General features: G+C 42.7%; 1 protein-coding gene across 2 annotated transcripts in view; it reads left to right on the plus strand.

Moving 5' to 3' along the window:
* The window catches only part of GRAP2 (GRB2 related adaptor protein 2), a 40142-nt gene extending 19825 nt beyond the window's left edge, over positions 1-20317 (plus strand). Inside the window, exons 1-8 of one of the 2 annotated variants that reach the window (XM_083860467.1) lie at positions 35-89; positions 5443-5545; positions 8580-8671; positions 10933-11052; positions 12743-12911; positions 14538-14669; positions 16016-16135; positions 19102-20317. In XM_083860467.1, the coding sequence (XP_083716593.1) occupies positions 5468-5545; positions 8580-8671; positions 10933-11052; positions 12743-12911; positions 14538-14669; positions 16016-16135; positions 19102-19281 (891 nt within the window). In that variant the 5' untranslated portion in view covers positions 35-89; positions 5443-5467 and the 3' untranslated portion in view covers positions 19282-20317. Of the gene's footprint in view, positions 1-34; positions 90-5442; positions 5546-8579; positions 8672-10932; positions 11053-12742; positions 12912-14537; positions 14670-16015; positions 16136-19101 lie in introns of those variants that run through there. The other variant, XM_083860466.1, reaches the window with a different exon arrangement.
* Positions 20318-21783: the final 1466 nt, after the last annotated feature.

Below are 21783 nucleotides of genomic sequence, written 5' to 3' on the forward strand. Positions count from 1 at the left end.
CCTGAGCTCTCCGTCTCTTCCGTGCCTTAGGTGGTAACGCACCTCCTGCTTTTGAGCAAAGTGCTAGCAGAGAGGAGAGCTGCTGCAAGGTATGGGCTGAGCATAGCTGGAGTAAGGGGAGCCGGGTGGGACAAGGTACAGGGGAGGAAGCGGGGGGTTTTGGAAGGAAAGGTGAACTACTGCGCAGTAGGGGCAGAGCATGAGATCCCAAAACCATCTTGTTTATAAGCTTTCACAACAGGGCAGAGCTTTTGCAGGACAAATCCCTCTGCCTCTGCGAACTCTGACCAGCTGGAATCTGAGGGAGGAAGTAGGCAAACAGAAGGAGGTGTTTCCCCGTCACCCCAGTCCCCCACCACCAACCCTCCCAGCACAGCAAAGATTTGGAGTTTTTATATTGTCACAGTATCATGCAGTACTGGATCATGTGCTCCTCTCTTTGGGCCTACTGTTGCACCAGCTTCCCATGTTGATGCACAATTCTACTCTGTCGTGATGGGAAGTAGCACAGAAGACTTGCATTCCCTAGGGAGATTAAATATCCTACTGTGGGGGATTTCTTACCAACTGCTATTGGTTATAGAGTCCTGAAAGTTTGCTTGTTCTATGAATCCTGTTCCTAGGAGGCTTATTTTGTTTGCACACAGGCTCAGCCAAAATGCTATGCATTGCTCTGAGTGGCAGAATAGCCAAGTCTTAAATGCATCATTTCTGAGTGTTTTAGTGACTTGTTCTCCCTTATAAATTTTACCCTCTTATCACGGATAGTCAGTGAAGCTCACTGTTAACTCCGTAGCCAGAGGTTTGTGGTTTTGGAGCTAAATATCCCCATGCCACTAGTATGTGACTTAGCTGGTGAAAACAAAGCTGTTATTTGGCACAGCTCTTCTAGATTGCAGGTCCCTTTTCCATTGTTTCGAGCTTCTGTACAGATGTTCAGGGTTGAATTCTGTCCGCAGTTGCTCATCAGTCCAATAGGTTGTTCTTGCAGAGCCAAACAAAGACAGTAGCTCATATTGTATATCTTGATGTAAAACCTCACTGGATGAAGCTTCAGACTGGTGATGTATGCAATTTTCTAGGCTACAGGCATACAAATATAAACTCTTTCCATATGCTTCTATTAAGCAAGTGCATTGTTTTAATTTTGCTCCACTTCTGATGTAAGTAGGTGAGACTGGGGAAGGCTGAGGAGGGGCAGTCCCCAAGTGATAAACTTTTCATAGGTGGTGACTTTCCCTGGCATTGTTACTGCTGAATTTGGAACCAACAGGGTGTAGAGTAATGGTGTTAAACTCTTGGGGACTGTGCTGTATTGCTTTTGACATTTTCCATCAACAGAGATGCTGATGTTCTTGCTCAGGGAATGGCATTCCACCCAACCAGAATGCCTGCCTTGTGTTCTGAAAGCCACGCTGCTTTTCACCTTTCATTTTGTGAATCTTCTGTTGCACCTCTCCCACATAGCTGCTGTAGCCTTATGCCTCGTGGATCCACTCTGTTACAAAAGTGAACCACAGAGAAAATTCACCTGCGTGCAAAAAGCCAGGACGAAATGAAGGGTCCTGGTCAACTCATACTCGGAACTGAAAAATTTCTCTTTAAGCATTGCATATGTTTCATGCTAAACTTTCTACAAAGGTGATTTTCACAGAGAACATTATGCACAGTCTAAAATTGTCCTTGGCTTTCAAAAGCTGAAAGGAGTTGCACCATGGAGTTAAAAGCAGAATTTGGGATAAAAGGTGCTTGAGAAATGTAAGTTATGATAATAGTGAAAAATTTCCTGTATGTCTGTGTTGTAGGATGGTGCTCAGAGTCACTTGCATGCAGAGAGGGAAGAATGGGTTCCTGGCAGAGGAGTTTTCATGAGGGCTCAGCACTGACATGTGGAGTGGGGATTCTCAAGTAACAGATGGAGGGAAGAATAGGATCAGAAAAACAGAACTGGTTTGAAGTTCAGATGCTGAAAAGTGATAGGCTGGAGTTCAAAGGCAAGATTATTGGCTAGTGTTCCTTTAGTAGTTGGTCGCTACTAAAGGAAGAGCTTAAGACCAGAGCATTACTGCATTGTGGATTTATCAACACAGCCAACACTGTCAATGGTGTTTGAGCCACTTCTAAATCCAGCTGCTGACAATGAAAGGCACAGTTAATCCATGGGTAAGATTGTTTGAAGAGGTATCTGTCTCCTGGTCTCTCCCTGAGGCTGGGATTGCTGAAATTGAAAAGTAAGTAAGAGGGAAGATTTTAACTGTTTCACAAACTCTTCTTCTTTGAAGGGGGCCACATTACAATAGCACCTTTAACATTTGGGTTATTGAAAAATTAAAGGTTTTCTACTCTTGCCCCCTGTAGAGACAATCCCCATTGCTTCTGTGGAGGCCCTTGAGCCTGTCAGGGAAACTTCTAGGCCAATGCCTTGGAAGAATCTACCATAGGCTTCGGGAAAGCCTCATAGCTTAGGGTGAGGAAAAAGGCTTCCCCCATGTGTTCTACAATGTTATGTTAATCTACCTCAGTTTTGCTCTTCCCATTGGTCCATGGGCCTTGCCCACCTCTTTTATTCATATATGTCCCTGGTTCTCAAGATTTCTCCTTTCCCTGTTTCCCCATTGGTTGTGGCATCACTGATGCTCCATAGTTATGTCCCTTATATGTCACTGCCCTTTGCCCTGCCCTCATACCGCCCCTTGCCCTCAGACCATTGGCTCCTGACCCAATACTTAACCCTGGACACTCCTTTGATCTTGGTCTTTCTGTCCCTAAAACCCTTCAGCATGTGTCTCCAAAATAAACTGCACTGGAACTTTATACAGGAGACCTTTCCTGCCTTTCTTTGCTGAGCTAGCCATGGTGTGTGTGGTGTGTGGACTTGAGTGCCTTGCCTGTGTGCTCACCTGAGCAGCTTCTCCAGAAGAGATGCTTTTTGGAGGAAGGTAGCAGATATCACCACCCATCTCCATGCTGCTACATACTTCTTCTATATCTAAGGGGCAGAATCAAAGACAGGATTTGTATTTAAATAGTTTATTGTTTTTAAGTGTGTTCTTTTCCTTAAGCTGGGATTAATGGTCTGCGCTTAGGAGTTCCAGGATCAATGTGCACTGTTGGCTCTGATCTCTCTGCAGCAGGCCACCACTGCAAGATAAGACACTGAAAAACAGCCCTTATTAAAGTAATTCTCCTTTAGTCTTTTACTTCAACTGTCTAATTGTTTAACCAGTCCCCTTAAGGGTTAATTCCCCTCCAATTTAATACCCCTATGCTCTGTTAGCACAAAACAGGGCTGACGCTGCCTGTGCAGGGTTACAGACCAAAGGTCCAAAAATGTCTATGCAAGAATTAAGGACAGTTCTCAAATCAGGCCCAAGCTGCACCTGCAGGATAACACCAATGTCTTGGAATAAGAGTAAGACAGAGGATGACTCTAATCTGTAAAAGATATCAAAAGTAAGAACTCTGTGGACTGCCAAAAATTTGCCTTGGTGCTTCAAAGCTCTCATCAGTCACATGGATATAAATTCACCTATGAGCAGCAAAAAAGGAGGTGCTAACAGAATCCACTAGGAATCGTATAAACTTTTTTTTTTTTTTAAGTTAGAAGTGATCATAACAAATATGAGAACTAATAGCCAGTGATGTTATGGCCCCTCATGTGGATGACTTTATTCAGGGATTTTTAGTCAAGAGCAAAGGGACTCTGCAACCAGGAAACAGAAAATTTAGCCAATAAATAACTGCTTTATACAGTTAACACACACAGAACCAAGTTAGGTTTTCATGAAATATTAGGCTATATGCTAGCATACTTCTCACCCGTGTAAAGGCACCTAAGGATTCTTTGCGGGCATCAACCAGAAATGAAGAGTCAACCTCCATGGTTGCCATCTGCCACCAGATAGGTCAGGACTGATGGCAATGACAACTCAACTCAATGACCCAAATGATTCATGACAGGTACTCAGCTAGACTGACTATCCCAACTAAACTATGGTTTTGTTTTTCCTCTGAGATTTTGTATCATCCCATGTTGGTTTTCCTCTGGAGTCTCTGGGATAATGCTGATGCAGTCCTAGAGCTTTTGCCCTGCAGCCTTTCTCCCAGCTCATTCTCAGCAGTTGAAGTTGAGCTGTATCAGAGCTGGGCCCTGGATCCTTGTTACACAGGTAGGTAAACCCCTGGGTTGTGTGTCAAAGAAGGAACATTACAGCATATATTGTTGAAAAGGAGGGTTACAGCAGCCTTTTGATTTTAAAGTGGCAAAGTTCTGGAGCTCAGTATCAACAATTCGTATTTTGGGGATCATGTGTCGGTTCTAATAGATAGGAAATATCTAACCCAAATTAGGGTTGTTCACTTGTTTGTACAGTGTCTTTCTCAAGCTTTTTGGTTATGAATGTTTTGGATCAGGCAAGTTGGCATTTCCTCTCAAGCCATAAAAACTGGGTGTTTTTGTGCGAATTGAGATTAGGTAGTGGAACCTGTCACTTCAGGATCTTCGTTCCCAGACGAACCTATCTTAGAAATCATAAAAATTACTTCTATATTGGAGTTGTCTGATGGTCTTCAGGAGCTGTGCTGCAAGAGCATCTGCCAGCAGTGCACTTGCTTAATGTGTCACTGCCTGGCTATTTCTTCGCTTGTCACTGGCAGCCTCACCACTGTGGGGTACATGACCCAGCCATGGGAAATCAGTAACTCTTGATTATAAAAATGGTCCTGCTGGGGTACATCCGAGTTACATGAGCAGGAAGTGGTGAAGAAGCAAAGCTCATCTTGCCACTTCCCCTGCCAAATTGTTCTGGTGCTGAAAAGCAGGCTTTGGTTTGCAGGCTGTCTGATACGTTTCAGGCTCCCAGGTTACCAGCACTGAGGTAGGCTAACTCTCTGCCTGCTTCAAAATAGGGAATGCAGCCTTCCTGCAAACAGGTTTTTCCTGCCTAGAAATTGTGGTCACACATGTTAAGCCATCACAAAGAAAAGACTCTTTCAACTTTCTGTATTGTGGCCCTTGTCCAAGAAAAAGATATATATTTATTGCAGCCCTGTTCAATTGTTTGTTCAATTTGACTCACTCTTGAGGTAAAAAGCAAATGGATTTTTCTGTTGCAGGACAGAGGCACTTGCCTTATTTGGAACTGTGACAGAGTTGGTCTATACATGTTTTTCCCATAAGATTTCTCTTGAGAAAAATACCTGTTAGAATAAGCATACACTACTGGTTATTTGTACTTCTCACTTCAGCTAATTATAGGCTTCAGCCATGCCCTCTCTTCTGCCTACTTGTCTTTCCATGTCTAGTAACTAATGGCTGACCATAGTCCGTACATGCTTCTCCACATGCAAATCACAGCACTGCCTATCAGCTTTCCAGAGGCTGAACTCCACAATCCCAGTAGCTCATAGATGCTGACAAGTATCTGACATTACTTCTTCCAGCTTTGCTCTGCCCCCAAGACACAGGATGGAAGCCATTGCCAAGTTTGATTTCACTGCTTCTGGGGAAGATGAGTTGAGCTTTCAGGCTGGAGATATGTTGAAGGTAAGTACAGCCTCCAGCTTGACTAAACAGTGTTTCTGAAACTACTTCCAGATCTTTCTTGTGCTCCCATTTGCCTTAACAAAACAGATGAAGTCATATCTATAAACTAATACAAATGCAAGATACTCCTCTCCCATAGGGTTTGCAATAGGACAACAATTCCCAGTTTACTTGAGTCTATGTCCACTTTTCTTGATTTTATGTCCATAAATTGTAGCTGCCCTCTGGTAGTCAGCAGGAAGGGTAAGTACCTTTGCTGGGGCACAGATCAAGATCTTTGGTGACAGGTTTTGAGGGTCCTGTCTGTTTTAATTGACCAGATAGATCATCCACAGTGACTACATTATGATGACTATGTCTAAATGCAGGTAGGATCAGTTCTGTGCAGAGGGATTGCTGTCTTCCTTATTTCCAGCCCTTAAACTGTTTAAACAATAACTCTTATCCATCATAGAATCTATATCTAACTTTTCACTGTTAGTAATTATTGTTAGATGCTGCAGGGATTTTTGGCAATTGCAAATAGAAGAGGAAAAGTCCATGAGACAGACTGTTATGCACATAATGGAATAATTTAAGAGGCCCTGGTCTAATAATGTTATATACACCCTTGCAGGAATTTAACTATGGGGCAATAGCAGAAGTAGAGTTGATCATATACAATACAGAGCTTCTGGAAGTCTACTTAAAGTTGATTTGTATGTGTTATGATAGAACAGTTGTTGTTAACATTACCAAAGTCCCACAGATAAAGTCACTTAAGTTTCACCCTAATTATTTATCTACTTCTCAGCCCCAGATGTTCTGCTTCCATTGAAAATGCCTGAATATTACTCCTTCCTAAGGTCTTAACTCCTTTACTGTCCAAAGGGATGATGTACAACAATCAGATATAAACCCTTGTTTAGCAAGGAGCCTTTGCAGCCAAAATCTAAAGAGTCACAGATATTCCAGTTAATAGTCAGATATTGAGTCTCAGCCTTGCCTTTTCCATCACCACTATTTTTTATTTTATTGGCTTTTAATTCTTGGAACTTAGACAAAGTTGATAGCATCCAGAGCTCATTAGTACCAAATCTTTCCAAAGAGCTGTGAGAAGGTTCTGGAAAAATCACTGCCTCTCTTCAGCACAGATAAACACTCTTATTCTTCCCCAATCAATCCCTACTATTACATGACCTTTACAGATGTCTTTTTTTCTTAGGAGACTCCCATCAAGTCCCTGGCTGGGGTGATGGTGTTGGCCAGGTCACTTTTCTTTCTGTTCCTCAGTTTCCCTTCCCACAAAATTATTACAAGCTAGAGCTCCCTTTCAAAGTGTGCTGGAAGCTTCTGATAAGAAGTGTCAACATTACACACCAGTTTTACTATTATTAGTTGTCGTAGAGAATTCACTACCAGAAAATCAAACTCCTTCTTGCTTTAATGTCCATGAGGTAGACAAAACACCTTAACCACTCGAGCCGTAGTAGCAGTAAATCAGCCTGAGTAGCTACTCTGTTCTGGCACAGGCACACATACATTCGTACTCCATCATAAGCACCCTGGTGCTGGCTGCAACAACCTGCTGATTTATAAAGGAGATAAGATGAAGTATTGATGTAGAGATTACAAAACAGGAAACATGAGGCCCTCAACCAGTAGTGACAGGAGGAAATCCACCCTCTTACCCCCCACCACCACATCCTTCTCTGAGAGGATGACACACTGAGAGAAACCTGTCAGCTCTGCAGTGGCAAACAGCAGGTGGGTCTTTCTGGAAACCTCACTTCCAACAGAGCAAGGCCCGAGCATGAACAGGAAGTAACTATCATCTTCTATGTTTGACCACAGCAGTGAAAAAACTTCCTTAACCCAGCACCCAGGCATGAGGACAGCAGTGACTGTACAAGTAGGAATTCCACAGCTTTCTATTCCTTACCTTTTCCGAATCCAAATGTTTAAAAAAGGCCTACGTGGCAGGCAAAGCAATGAGGATTTGGCTCCAGAGACAGTAACATCCTGTTGCCAATACAGAGCAGTTAAAATGTGCCTTAGGCTCCCAAAACCACAAGACTGGCTCACAAAGTAAGTATTATTACTGTTAACAATAGATTTTCAATGAAGTCTTTTCCACTTGCTTTTTCCTTTTAAAACTGTCATGGTTCATGCTTTTAGGCACCTCTCCAAAACCAGAAAGAGCAGAAATATGGTCTATTTCATACAGCAAAATCCTGTCCCAGGGGTTGGAATGTCAAACAAAACACCAAGAACAACAACATTTGCAGTAAAATCCCAATGTGGTTGTATTCTTATCCTCTCTCCTCTAGCTTAGGGCTGTATCGTGAGCCATCAACCAGGGTGTCATGAATTTGGACCTCCCTGGTCAGCAGTAATGTTTCTAAGAACCATTACAGTTAACATTATTGTGAGCACACTTGAAACTGCTCCAGTGTGGGATGTGGACTCACTTCCAGCTATCCTACAATCTCCTATGTATAATAGTATCTTGAAAATACTTTTTGCCTCCTTCTTTTATCTACCTTGGCAAAGCTGAGGGCATCTGAAGACTTAACCCATTGAAGAATCTCTTGTGAAATAACAGGTGAGAGCACATGTTAATATCTGTAATGCACACAGATATAGCTGCATAGCCCACCATACCCATATGGCAGAGGAGTTTTCACAGGTATTTCCTTCTTCCCTTGTGAATCTGAGATGCTCCATTACCAACTATAGAAGGCAGCACAGAGAATAACTTAAGCCCCTATTAAGTCTTTCAAAGCTGAATTTCTCTATTTCTTAGGCACCAGAGACACACAGACAGGCAGTCAGACAAAGGGGTAAAGTTAACAAGCAATCTCTCTAATTCTGCTTGGGCTTTTTTATTGCTTGCTTGCTCTGAAGTGGTCATCAGCCACTAACCTTGTTGGTTGGAGAGTAGAGAACGTGTACCATTTTCTTTTATTCTTACAAGACAGTCTAGGTTTCTGCATGAATTTTGGTTACTTTTGCCTTTCTCAGGAGACACATTTATTCCATTTCTCCATTGCAGATTTTGAGCTCCCAGGAAGAGTGGTACAAGGCTGAGCTCAGAAGTCACGAGGGCTACGTTCCTAAGAACTTCATTGATTTCTGTGTTCCCCAGTAAGTGTGACAGAAATGGTGTCACCACCATGGCACATTTCCAGCAAGTGTTGTCAGGAGCACATTTGCATGCGCACACAGAGGACAGGACAATGGAAGTGCTGGGCATAACATCCTACACTTTGGGGCTGGCAAGGATTGCCGTAATGCTACACGCAGTTCTGCCAGCACAGTGTATTTCCACTCCAAAGCATCCTCTGTTCTTTCGGAGCTAAATGGACCTCAATGATCGCTGTCAGTCCCAAGTGATCCTTTTGTTACTCCTGCTCAGAGGGATGCTGGGATGTGGCAGGAATTGCATTTAGATATCCTCGGAAAGAAGAATAGTGATGGTATGAAGTCTTGGGAACAGAGAGGCTAAGCACCAAAGGAAGAGCAAGAGATATTTCTGAAAACAAATCATTAAAAATTTATTCCTCCTTCGACTCTTAACGACACTGACTCCCTTTTTCCTACCCTGCCACCGCATTCCCTCCCCCCGCCAAGTGCTTGTGAGTTTCTGTCGGTGCACTAGAGGTCAGTGCAATGCTACTCGACTGTGACAGCTGGTGTTACTCCTGGATCGGCAGAGTTGATAGACCAGACATGCCGCCTTGCTCTCTCTCTTACACACACGCACACACAGAAACAGATCTGTCAGAGACAGACGTACCTGCATTTCTTTCTTCCCACTGAGGAGATGGCACTGCGCTTTCAGAAAGGACTGGTCCATGTCGGAATGCATGTTAAATGTGCTCTCCAGCCCTATGCCATAAATATGACAGTGCATGGGATTTTTACAACCTTTCAGTTAGCAGAAATGCTCCCAGAAGCACCTCTCATTGTCCTCTTCTTTCAAAAATGCTGCAGCATTTCAGGGGTGAACAAGAGCATGCAACAAGCCCAGTACTTGTGGTTGTAATGTGCTGGTTCCCTGAGCAGTCATACTGGGAGCACACAGGGATTTTGAAGTCACAAATAAGTGCCTCTGTCCCCTTTGGAGGTGGCACTTTACTTTTTGGACATAAGCCAACCTGCTTGGCTGAGCTGAAGGATATTATTAGTTTGCTGTGCAAATATGGCCTTGTACTTTGGGCTTCAGGGGGATGAGATCTTCCAGTCAGTTGTTCTTGCTTGCTCTTTCACAGGGCTGTGCCAACACTCAAGAGCACTGGCAGCTTCTTTTTTCACACACATTTTTCTTGTTTTACTTTCTCTGTGCAAGAGATTTGAACAAATACTTCCACTTTGACACTTTTCTAAGTGCCAGGCCTCTACTTTGAAGCAGTTCAGGCCAGATGACAGAACTAGACTTAGAGAAAAAAGCTGCCTCCTTTTTTTGATGGATTGTTTTTGCCCATCTTTTTCTTGTTAAATAATCATTGAGACTGGTTATCAAAGCTCATTGAAGTCTGATTTTTCTTTGCTACTGATACATAGGTAAGCTGTGATGATAATAAAAAACTCCAAAGTGGAAATGACAGGCGTTAGGAAGTTAAGAGTCCTTAATTTTAATGCAATACAGGCAATTAAGTATTAGGTAAAGTCAAAGACTGCAGATTGTAGATCTGATTAGCTATGGAGTGGACATATGCAAATGTATATGATTTTTTGTTTTTCTACTGAAAAATTTCTACTGACATCATATTCTTTTACTATTTATGGTGATTTTCTCATTATTAGTCCAGTGGCTTATGCTGTTGTTTGTTATGCCTGGCTAAATTCGTGTAAGTATGCTTGTGTATTCTGGGCTTCTGCAATTTTGTGGTATTGTAACTCTTGCAGGAACCAATTTATTAGTACTAAAACTTTCATGGCTTGCTTCTGCTAAAAATTTATGTGTGTTCCATGCAATATATTCATCATAGCCCAATAATTTTCAAACAGTTCACCAAAAAGCAATTTGATGTGTATGTCTGAGAATTATGTGTGTATATATGTATACATACACATTTGTAATTTAAAATTTCTTTGGCTAACACCTTATTGTACTGTGTCTGTAATTACAGTTTCAACTGAGTGTTGCTTCTTAGCAGACCAAAGCTTACATTGTTTCCTTTGCATGTACATGCTTTTACTACTCCAAAAAAATGGTCTGCATCCATCAAACCCCTGTACCTAAGCATATACATGGCCACTAGGAGTAGCCATGTGGGCTGCTCTGATCCTTTTGTTTTCTTCCCTCCACCCTGCTTACTCCATTTTCCCTATCCTCAACTTCTTTATTCCTCACATTAATTCACATCTTTATTCACATCTCCATGATTTTTCCCACTTGACAGCTGGTTTGATGAGAAGATATCCCGCCATGAAGCAGAGAACCTTCTCATGAGCAAAGGAGTTGGCTGCTTCATTGTCCGAGCCAGTCAGAACTCTTATGGTGACTTTTCCATCTCTGTCAGGTATCTGCTTCTCACAGCATATTCTTGCTTCTTTTCCTGTTTAATGGTGCCCCTCACCATTAAACCCATGAGCCTCCTCTCACAAGGATTCCTAATGTGATGTAGCCTCTTGAGAAGTTTGTGTGCTGCCAGTCACTGGTAGTGCTGCTGTGTTTTGAATGAGAACAAATTAGGCATCTGATTCCCAAATGTTTCTGCCTCTTTTCAGGTGACACAGTGAATGCCCCATTCCAAAGCTGCATCCCCTGGTGACCTCCTTCTCTGAAAGAGCTACAGCAAAGCAGAGCAGTACAGGAAAAGTCTCCCACAGTGCTTAACAAGTCAATTTGTTTTGATTCCCTGACAGCCCTGGTTACCGAATCCAAGAATTCAACTGCTACCTATTAAGAGATTACTATTACATTGTTAACTTATTTCCCACAGGTCACTAAACAGCCATTGGACAAGGAATGGTTTTTCACTGCTTGCAGCCCAGCTGCATTTCAGCAACTTGATGTAGCCCAGCACTTCTCAGTGCATTTCCTTCTAAGCAGAGCTCTTAAATAATGTTTGGTTTCCCAATTTTCAAAGAGTTGATAACCAGCTTTAAATTAGAGTCATTATTAACAATGTCTTTTCCAAGTGGTATGTGCTTATTGATTCAAGCAGCTCAAAAAGTATCCAGGAGGAACACAGGAAAACATTCTTGCTACATTTGCAAATCAAGTACAGTAAGGCTCTTTCTCTGGCCCTGAAGCCAAGCAGTGTGGCAGATGTCAGATATGTATGGCTATGCCCTCTTCACCCCACCAAGCAGAAGAGGTGTATTCAGGCAGCTTCTAGTGAACAGTTCCTGGCCTGTTGTTTGTAACCATGGCCCAGCACTATCTAAGGGAGAGCTTTTCCTTTTAACCCACAACCATGCTAACACTTCAACAGCTTGGGACTGTAGCAGTCAAGGATAGCATTCAGTCCCTGCCATTGAGTTTATTTGTGCAGATGTAGCCTCTGAGAAGAGTGTTTTGAGTGCCTGGAGTTGCACAGAGCAAGGAGGTCGGTATCAAAACCAGATCACATCTGGTGAAAAGAGGAATTGTACACATCAGACAGGAGGTGAGAGGAGGTGCAGGGGGAATAAGGGGCAGAAGGTTGAGATTATTAATTTGGCTTGTAACAGCATTGGAAAAATCCTATTTATTTTTTTCTTTTTGAATAGAGAGAATGACCTGTAGTAATCATGTTACACTAGATTTTATACTATTTTAAAGCTTAGTCTGTGGCTTCACGTGACTGTGTCTGCATGTAGTGGTGATCCCCATGGTGTGTAAAGGTGTAATGCAGGTCTTATAGTCAATCCAGACTGGATGTTGATAGGACCTACAAAGGCTGTTGGGTAGACTATAACTGCACTTTTTCCACCCTGGAAGCTCCTGTGGCCTTTATTTCAAAAGAGAGGGTTTAAAACCTGTGCTTTGTTCTGATAGTTCTCTTCGTGACTGGGCAGTCCTGGGGCACTCTGCATTTGCAAATCGATGAGTCTTTTGAAATAGAGCCACATCTGGGTCCAGTATGAACAAGGACTGCCATCGCATGACTTTCCAGAAGTCTAGATTTGGCCAAGCAAGAAGTTTTGGTACCCTTCTGGAAAAGACTTTTTCAAACAAGGTAAAAGTGCAATCTGTTTGATGATCTCTTTTCCTTTGGGATCCAGGCATGAAGATGATGTGCAACACTTCAAAGTGATGAGGGATTCAAAGGGTAGCTATTACTTGTGGACAGAGAAATTCTACTCGCTAAACAAGCTGGTGGACTACTACAAGACAGCTTCCATCTCCAGGCAGAAGCAGATCTTCCTAAGGGACAACAGCCAAGAAGAAAAGGTAAACACAAACTGTCCTTAGGAGTTTCTCAATCAGAAACCTTTCTGTGGAAGGATTGTTCATGAGAATGTCTCCGGATGGGGAGGAGGACAGTCTGTCCCTGGAAACCCAGCCACATCAATACACTGGTGGGACCTGAGACACAAATTTTTAGTTGATTCAGTGGTATGTAGAGTTGTATAAATGAGCAGAATTTTTTGGTTCTTCAAATCTGAATAGAGATGCTTTGCTAAAGTTGTGCTAAGACCTCAGAGCTGAAATTCTAAGATGCCAAGGGAAGCAGGACTTACCTTATTGAAATGCCTGTATTTCCTAAGGGAGATACAGAGCTGACTCTGGTGGGTTGTGACTGAGAAAAATTTGAGTCTAGTTTCTTAGTATCCTCGCACACACCCAGAGTGCAACTACAACTGCAAGTTTGTCTGCTCAGAAGAATTGTCCATCTTCTGCTACCAAGCAAAGACAGTAAAAGGAATGTGGAAGAACAGAGTGCAGAACCTGGAGCAGTTAACTTGGCTGTTAGGAACTGGAAAGTACTACCAAGAAGAACATAGCAGACCTGGGAACAAGATGTGCCTTCAGGGAGGGTATAGTCGATGTTTGAGAAGGCAGAGAAATCCCAGTCCAGTGAATGCCTGGTTTTGTGCCAGGGGAACAAGCAAATGACATAGCAGAGGCTGTCATATGTTGCACTACCTGTACTGGGAGTGAACATGCCTAGTCACTGCAGCAACCAAAGTCCTACTTTACTGGGAAATGGACTTTGGTATTAAATTATCAGGATGTGCAAGTAGAGGCAAGGCAGAAAGTATGTGACCTGCTGACTACAGCAGTAAAGTTTTATAGGCTGCATGTGGGTCATTCTTGCTGGCTCAAAATGAGAGATGATACATTTTTCAGTCTGAAGAACGGGCCTGGAATGTTGTCTCTTTCTAGACCACTTATACAGAGCTTTAAAAATGCACTAGTAAGGTACTAAAAGAGAGGCTCTGGGATCTGTAATAGAGAGATCACAGCAATGAATCTCTGTCTGGGGAAGGAAAGACTGTATGCATGTATATCAGTGTAACAACCTGTTTGGGCTGACTGTGAGTAGGAAGGGAAAGAGATGCATTTGCTCCAATATGCAAACAGGCAAATCAAAGAACAGAACTCAAATTTGCTTTGGCAAACTTTCTGTACATCCATTGTGGTGATGGACACAGCAAGGTATGTTTAGCACTCATCACAGTGAGGTTTCTGTTCACAATTCAAATTTTTAGAGTCTACGGCTATATGATGAAATGATTGTAATAAATAGATTTCAGTGCAGAGACAAATGAAGTCTAAGGGCAGTATTTCAAGAAAGAGTTTGACTCCTGTGCTGATCCTCAATTCAATAACCATATTTTCAACCCAGCATCTCCCAGTACTAACCTGACTTCAGATGGAGAATGGCTATGACAAAGATCTAAAATACAGGATTCCTGATTTGTTCTTCTGTTCAGAGGGGCAGGGTCTGTTATTTGAAAGAGCCTCCAGAGTAGTGGGTAGTGGTAGTGCTCTGTGTGCAATGATTGCAGTTTTAGTCAAGAATGTGGCAGGAAGCAAAACTTGACCTCACTTGTGTGATCTTTCTTTCATCAGGAGAGGTGGGGTGGGAGCCTGGAACTGATAGGTCCGGAAGGATTCCACACGGGAGGAGCAGCTGGAGAAGATCATTCTTCTGTATCCAAGAGATATGTAGAGCATCCTATTCCCATACTGCAGCAGCAACAGGTACTGCCAGGAACAAGGGGCTGGGACATCAAGCCCAGGCATATGAATCATTGGCTTTTATTCTTTGGTAGTGAGCGAAGAGTTATTTTGTCAAAAATCTACATCTCTCAGCTGTGCACACAAAAGAGAACTTGCTTCCTAGATGTTTCCTACTTCTTCCCTCCATCTGCCTGAGACAATTTGTGTTCATATGACTGAGATGTGTGGTCATATGGCTACTTTTCTTTGAATTTGCCTTCGACTCATTCTTCTTTGGCTTATTTGGCTACTAAATTTATAGGGTTGTTTGCTGTCCTTTACACTATGGAGCAGCCCAAAAAAAAGGTGAAGTAGTGAGTCCTCAGATACAGTCAGCTGCATCAGCACCACTGATGTTCCCACAGCATATGGGACAGAGGAAGAGCAAGGAGTGGGCAGGACTGGGTCATAATAACTCCAAATTGGCTAAAGTCTCCTTGGCAAGCATGGCTTTTTATCTGTGAGTTAGAACAACCTTAGTTTTTCTCCAAAAGTCTCAGAGACCAAAAAAGCCCCTCTCTGACCATTTGTCCCAGCAGCTGTGAAATACAGCTGAGGACATTCAACTGTCAACTCCTAAGAAGTAAAATCCAGAATAGAACAGTCTAAGCTGACCTCTTTCATGAAGGTCATTTCTTGCAGAACTGGAGCACAAGGACTTTATTGGAAGCAGACATCTAAAATTATTTATGTGGGGACTTGTCCCTGACTCCTTGCCCACTAACACCCTCATTTATGTATCTCAGAATATGTATATGTCATGGTTTAATCTCAGCTGGCAACTAAGTACCATGCAGCCGCTCAGTCCCTCCTCCTCCTGCTGATGGGAGTAGGGAAAGAATCAGGAAAAAGGTAAACTCGTGGGTTGAGATAAGAACAGATTAATAATTGAAACATAAGTAACAGAGTAAATAGTAGTAATAATGATAATAGTAATAATAATAGTTATTATTTTCTGTTTATTTAAAAGAAAAAAAAAGAGAGAGAGGAATAAAATCCAAGAAAAAGAATTGATGCACAATACATTTGCTCATCACCCACAGACTGATACCAGTCCCTGACCAGTTATTGGCCTCTTCTAGCAAAGTGCCTCCACTTTATATACTGGGTATGATGTTCAAAGTGTGGAATATCCCTTTGGCCAGACACTGAAAAGTCCTTGATTTAGAGTGAGCCAATTCTTAGCAACAACTGAAACATTACTGTATTATCAGCAGTATTCACATACTAAATCCAAAACACGGCACTCTACCAGCTACTACAAAGAAAATTCACTCTATTCCAGCCAAAACCATGACAACATGACTTTTCTGCTGTTTTCTTTCTAGGAAAGATATGGTGGGAGTCTGGACAGGAAAGATGTGATACATAGACTAAGGGATCATGGCCAAGGAGGTGCAGGAGCTATGCAGCGGCGACACACAGACCCACTGCACCAGCAGACACCGGTAGGTGATGCACCTGGAAGGCCTCATCTGCCCAAGTCAGTGGGTCCCTTAGCAATGGCCAAGCAGTCTAGACAATGTCACCTACATGGAGGTTGCATGAGAAGTAGTGCATTTTGCCTGCCAGGCCATGTCTTACAGGACATTTCTGAGTCTCAGAACTCTATTCCAGCCACTTGAATCTGCTTCTGAGGCAGTCTGAGGGTAGGACTGTAGTATTATGTGAGCACAGTTCTGGTAACAGCTCTCAAGGTCAGTCTTATGCAGCCTCAATGGAAGAGGGAACTTAGCATGAACTCAGCAAAATAGGCATCTGGGACACTGGAAATGAGTGCAGGCTCACTCAAGGATTTTGATCAAGCACGAGTCCAGCAGAAGACATTTCTGAAAGCCTAATGATCTCTTCTAGGAGAACTTCATGTCCATTAATGCATGGGGCTTTGAATTATCTTTGCTACCACAGCTAGGTGGTGACTCATGTCAGTAGCTAAATGTGCAGTACATTTTTTAAGTTCTATGGAGGGCAGCCTCATGATTCTGTACCATGCTACAGTGCTCCTCCTGTCTTGCAGTGCACTTGTAATGACATTGTCTCTTTGTCTTAGTTTGAAAAAACAGGTGTCTGTTAAGAAAGGCAGGAGCCTCCCTTGAAATAGAAAATGTAAACTCCCTCCCTCTGAATTATTATAATTTTGAAATTAAGAGGCTCTCAGGCAAAGATATGGGAATAGGAATAACAGTCCTTTACTAGGAAAATTAAAATAAAAATGCAGTAGTACAAAAAACCACTGACAGAGTCAGAATACAACCTGACACCCTGTTGGTCAGGGTGTTGGTAGCAGTCCAGTTAAAAGATGGCTGCAGCCCTCCTCGAGTGACAGATGTGGTTCCGTTGAAGCAATGATCCTGCAGAAGGGTGTAGTTTTCCTCTGAAGGTCCAGTGGTGGTGTGGATGAGTCTGGTCTTCCTCTGGGAATCTAATGGAAAAAGGCTCTTGGGATGTTCCAAATCTCAGACTTTTATCCAGACAGGAATTCTTGGCTCCTCCCACTGGGTGGAGCATCTCACAATGGGTTGATACAGTTTTATCAGTCATGCAGTGAGACTCAATGGGCCATTAACAGAAGATATCCCCCTGGAAGGAGGATGGGTGGTGGAAGAGATAAAGAAAACTACCCCACCCAGTTTTAAAAGCTAGCCCATCAACACAGAATATCCTCCCCCATCCCTGCCTCCTGCCCCTCCACCCTGCCCCAGAGTTATGAGGGATGGGTCATGGAAGAGATAAAGAACACTGCTCCAGCTGGTTTCAACAAATAGTGAGAGAATACATACCTCTGGTTACATCTTGCATTGCAACCCAAGACACTCTTCCATTAATTTTTGCTGCAGTCCTGAAAAGGCCTGAGATCAGCCAGCTCTACTTGTCTGTGCCTGGCACATCTCGCAGATCTCCTTTGCTGTCAAAGCGGGACTCACCCACCTGACACTCTTGGCTGTCAGAGCCTCTTAGCACAGTGGATGTGGGCGTGATCCAGATGTGTCTCTGCAGACAGCCCAGACAACTCCCCTACTGGATCCATACCTGGCGCTTTACCTTCTACCTAACTACCTGCTCTGCAAATTCCCACTATGTGAATGGCCACATAGAATGGTGTCTTTCTCTGCCTCAGCCTGTGATTCCACTGCCAGCTACAAAGTATTTTCCCATCAGCTCAGTGGCACCTAAGGCATATTCCTCTTCTTGAGGAAATGTCCAGCTTAGTCCACAACCAGAGAACCTAGATCCAAGGAGAGAAGGGAAGGACAGCAGACCTTTCTCAAGTATGAATGAAAAAGAACAGATTAGATTAGGAGATTAGGAACATATTAAAAAATAGGGGCATGCCCCTTTTTTGGCAAAAGCCCTTGATCTTTATTGTAGATCATCTTAAAATACAATGTTTTTTATCTATCAGAGTCTGTGGCAATAAATAACAACATGCTTTTGCCTGCCACATCTCATCAGTGACGTAGAAGCCACAAATCCAATTACAGGAAGGTCTGTATGTCCAACCAAATAACTAGGGGCCACGTGTAAGCAGTGCCCTGAATGGAAGATTTATCGAAAGTTAGTCTGCCTTCAAACAGATCTCTCCCTGCCAGATATACCTCCTAAATTATCCATGCCCTGTTGTGTGGATGCCAACAATTTCCCAGAAAGACACCCAAGCTATGTCTTTTAAAATATGATTTCTGGCCAAAGTGGGAGATTGACTGCAAAGTCTTTAAAAAAAATCTAACCATAGTGCACATTACAGTGTACACCCCAAATAAACTGATATACCCAAACAGATGCTAAATCCTTTGGATCTCAGAGGCCTGACCTTGGGGAGAGTCTGAAGGAGGTTTAAGACCCTCCCCTATGCCCCAGAAGTGCCTGAAAGAGCAAGTATCCTTCTTTATGCTTCTTTACAATGTTCCCTAGTCTCGTCTGTGTGCTGGCTCTCTCAGTCCTCAACTGGTTGAGGACCTATTTGGATATCTGTACCAGCACCAGGCCAGCTCTCTAGAGCTATTCCCTAATAGTTACAGCCCAGCAGGTTTCAGGCAGGAGTCGTGTGCTCCCATAACTGCCTTCAGACATAGCTGTCCTGGTTGCCCTTACAGGGCAGAGGCAGCAGAGCTGTGAGAACACAATTTCCTAAGGACCTGCTCTCAGTCTGACTTTTGCCTTATGGTTCAAATACCCACAAATACACTGAGGCTGCTGAGAAACAAAACACCACCCCTTGGGAGCCCCAGTAAATTGGTCCCTCCTTCCTGGCATCTTGGCCACTTCCTGGTTTAATTGCAAGTTGGTCTAAAATTCAGCACTGCTTGTCCTTGCTTAGTGAATGTATTTGCTGAGTCTTAAGAGGGATGACAGGAAGATGATCTTTAAAAGTCCTGGCTCCTTTTTCCCTGCCTGTATCCTCTCTCTTTTCCAGCGAACACTGTGGGTCCGTGCCTTGTACGACTTTGATGCTATGGAGCATGATGAGCTGGGCTTCCGCAGTGGAGACATCTTAGAAGTCCTGGATAGCTCCAACCCATCCTGGTGGAAAGGTCGCCTGCGTGGGGAACTGGGTCTCTTCCCTGCCAACTACGTCACACCAGTGCTGCTGTGAAAGCACAATATGGCCTAGAGGGCTGCACTGGAGCTGCTCTTCTGACATGAGAAGGACAGAGAAGGAGCACATCTTCCCTTGCCACCAGGACATATATTGTTTTTTGCTTTGTCTTAATTTATTGGCAGTTGATCTTTTAAAATGTTGGTATGAAAGAGAACCCTTTGAAGAAGAATTTTTTCCCCTATTTTTCACAGTCATGAAGGGGCAAAAATCTTGGACTGTTCACTGAGAATTTGCTGCGTCCTCCCTGCCCTGTCACCTCTTTGGCTAACTATTGATAACCTCCTGCAATTAGGTTTATTCTGTGGAAATGCCCCTCAGGAAAGTCAGGCTTCAGGTTAATTTCAGGTTCAGTATTTAGGTAGCCCTACCCCTTCATTTTGGATCTGGTAGCAGTCATAGTCTCTTCAGGCTCCTTTCCACCTTTCTTTCAGAGGCAGGTGGGTCACCCACGTGAATTAAATGATCCTTGGCAACCACATTCATCCTTCAGTTAGGGAAGGAAACTAAAGAGGCTTTGGGTTGAGGTTGAAACAATATAGACTTTCCTTAATAGTTTCTGGCTTAGCCATCTCATACTGTGTGTACGGACTGTATGGAAATACCAGATGAAGGGAAGAAACCCTGTAAGCTTTTGTACCAACACACAGCTGGTGAAGGTATGGGAGGGCAAGAAGCAAGCTTCTTCTCATTTTCTTTCTGCTCCTCTTTCTGCACCCTGTAACAACTTAGCCATTTTCAAGCTGCTCTTTTAGGTACCTACCCTTCAGCTGAGAGAGCCTGATCAGAGTTTATCAGACCCTTCAGCTAAATTAGTATCCACTGGATTGGATAACAATGAATATCCCTCACTCATTCCTTTTGTAGAACTGAACTGGGGAGGGATTGGAGAGGTTTCCCTGGTTTGGTAGCAGAAGTTCTTTCCCTGAGAATTTGCTGTGTTGAAGATCACCATGTACACAATTCTGGCTTACTAGAGAAATGTCTCATCCAATGAGATGAGCTGTTATTTTACAGTATGCAGAGAATAAAGCTGTAGCCATCAAATAGTCTGTTCTCTGTTCCAGTTTCTTTTGGATAAAATAAGGTAAATCAATAGGTTTTCAAATATCTGCTGATTGAATGCCCAGATGTGATAGAAATTTATTGCAAAAGCACATTACCTGTCCCCTTCACAAACCCTGTAAAGGGGACTCTACTGCACAACCACTGCTTAGGCATCTTGATATTAAACAAGCTGCCTGAATTCTTCAGGTGTGGGATCTCAGCAGTCAGTAGGGAGAAGTGATGATTAGTCATTAAAAAAAATAATAATAAAAAAATAACAATAATAATTTAAAAAAAAAAATAAAATAAAAATAAAAAAACCCCACTTCTTAGCTTTTGTTAGTCCCAGTGTAAGAAAAAGAACCCAAGAAATAGGTTCTTTGGTGAAGTCCAATTCAATGTAGCTGGCCTGAATAAAGCTGCCAGCTAGACAGAGTATTAGCACAAAGAACCCATTTTGAGAGAACTCCCCCAAAAGCAGATTGTTAATGGCTGAAGTAAAATGAGCATATTTTAAAAGGTATATAAGCTCTAAAGAGAATAGAAAACTTCAAAAGACACATTAAGAACTTACTGTCTAGCACAGTGGTCCAGGAAATATGACTGCCTGGACTGGACATGGCCGGTTCTCTTGCAGGAGCTCTGTTCTGGCCCTTTAGTGCCTTCTTCTGAAGGGAAACCCATGAGGCTTCTTTTGGAACAAGATCCTTTACCATTTGTATGAGGGTGTAACTCCAGTGACTCCAGTTTGAAGAGTGTTTTGGTTTGATTTGCCCTTTTTTAACCTTTTTGTGTATTGGTTGGTTTTCTGCTAAGGTAGTAACAAATTTGGAAGAGAGAGAGTTAATACTTAATGAGAGAGCGGGAGAGTATTAAGGCCAGGAGGAGATGGAACCAAGAAAATAGAGACTAACAAAGGCAAAGGAGGGATAAAAAAGATTAATCTTTCATATTCAGCTCTGGCTGAAACAAAAGAAATTGTCTATTCACAATTATTCCCATCATGTCAAATCATCTTTCAATTAATTCCTTTTTTCTGTATTAGTTACTTTTAAAATTGGAAGCAATGTCTCCTTTTCCTTTCCTTAGAACTCTGAAGACCCTCTTGGTAGTGAAGATGCGCAAAATTAATTGAAGATAATGCACTTAGCAGTTCGATAGCTCTTTGCATATTTGAAACTCCTTTACAGAGATTAACTAATTAAGCAAGTCTAAGTAGTGCATTATAAGTACCCCCGGTTAATTCATGATTCATTTGAGGAAGAGGTAAATTTTCACATGATTTTTTTAAATTAATGTTTAGGGAACTAATACCTAAGGTAATTAGTATTAAAGGACTGCATGCTAATTGTGGACAACATACCAGAACCACAGTAAAATCAGGATTTCTCATTAGAGCAGCACCTAATGACAGCAAAATTACCAGGAGGTGACAGCACCACAGCATCTGTG

The sequence above is a fragment of the Zosterops lateralis genome (assembly GCF_965231275.1).
Source record: "Zosterops lateralis genome assembly, chromosome: 4".
Lineage (NCBI taxonomy): Eukaryota > Metazoa > Chordata > Aves > Passeriformes > Zosteropidae > Zosterops > Zosterops lateralis.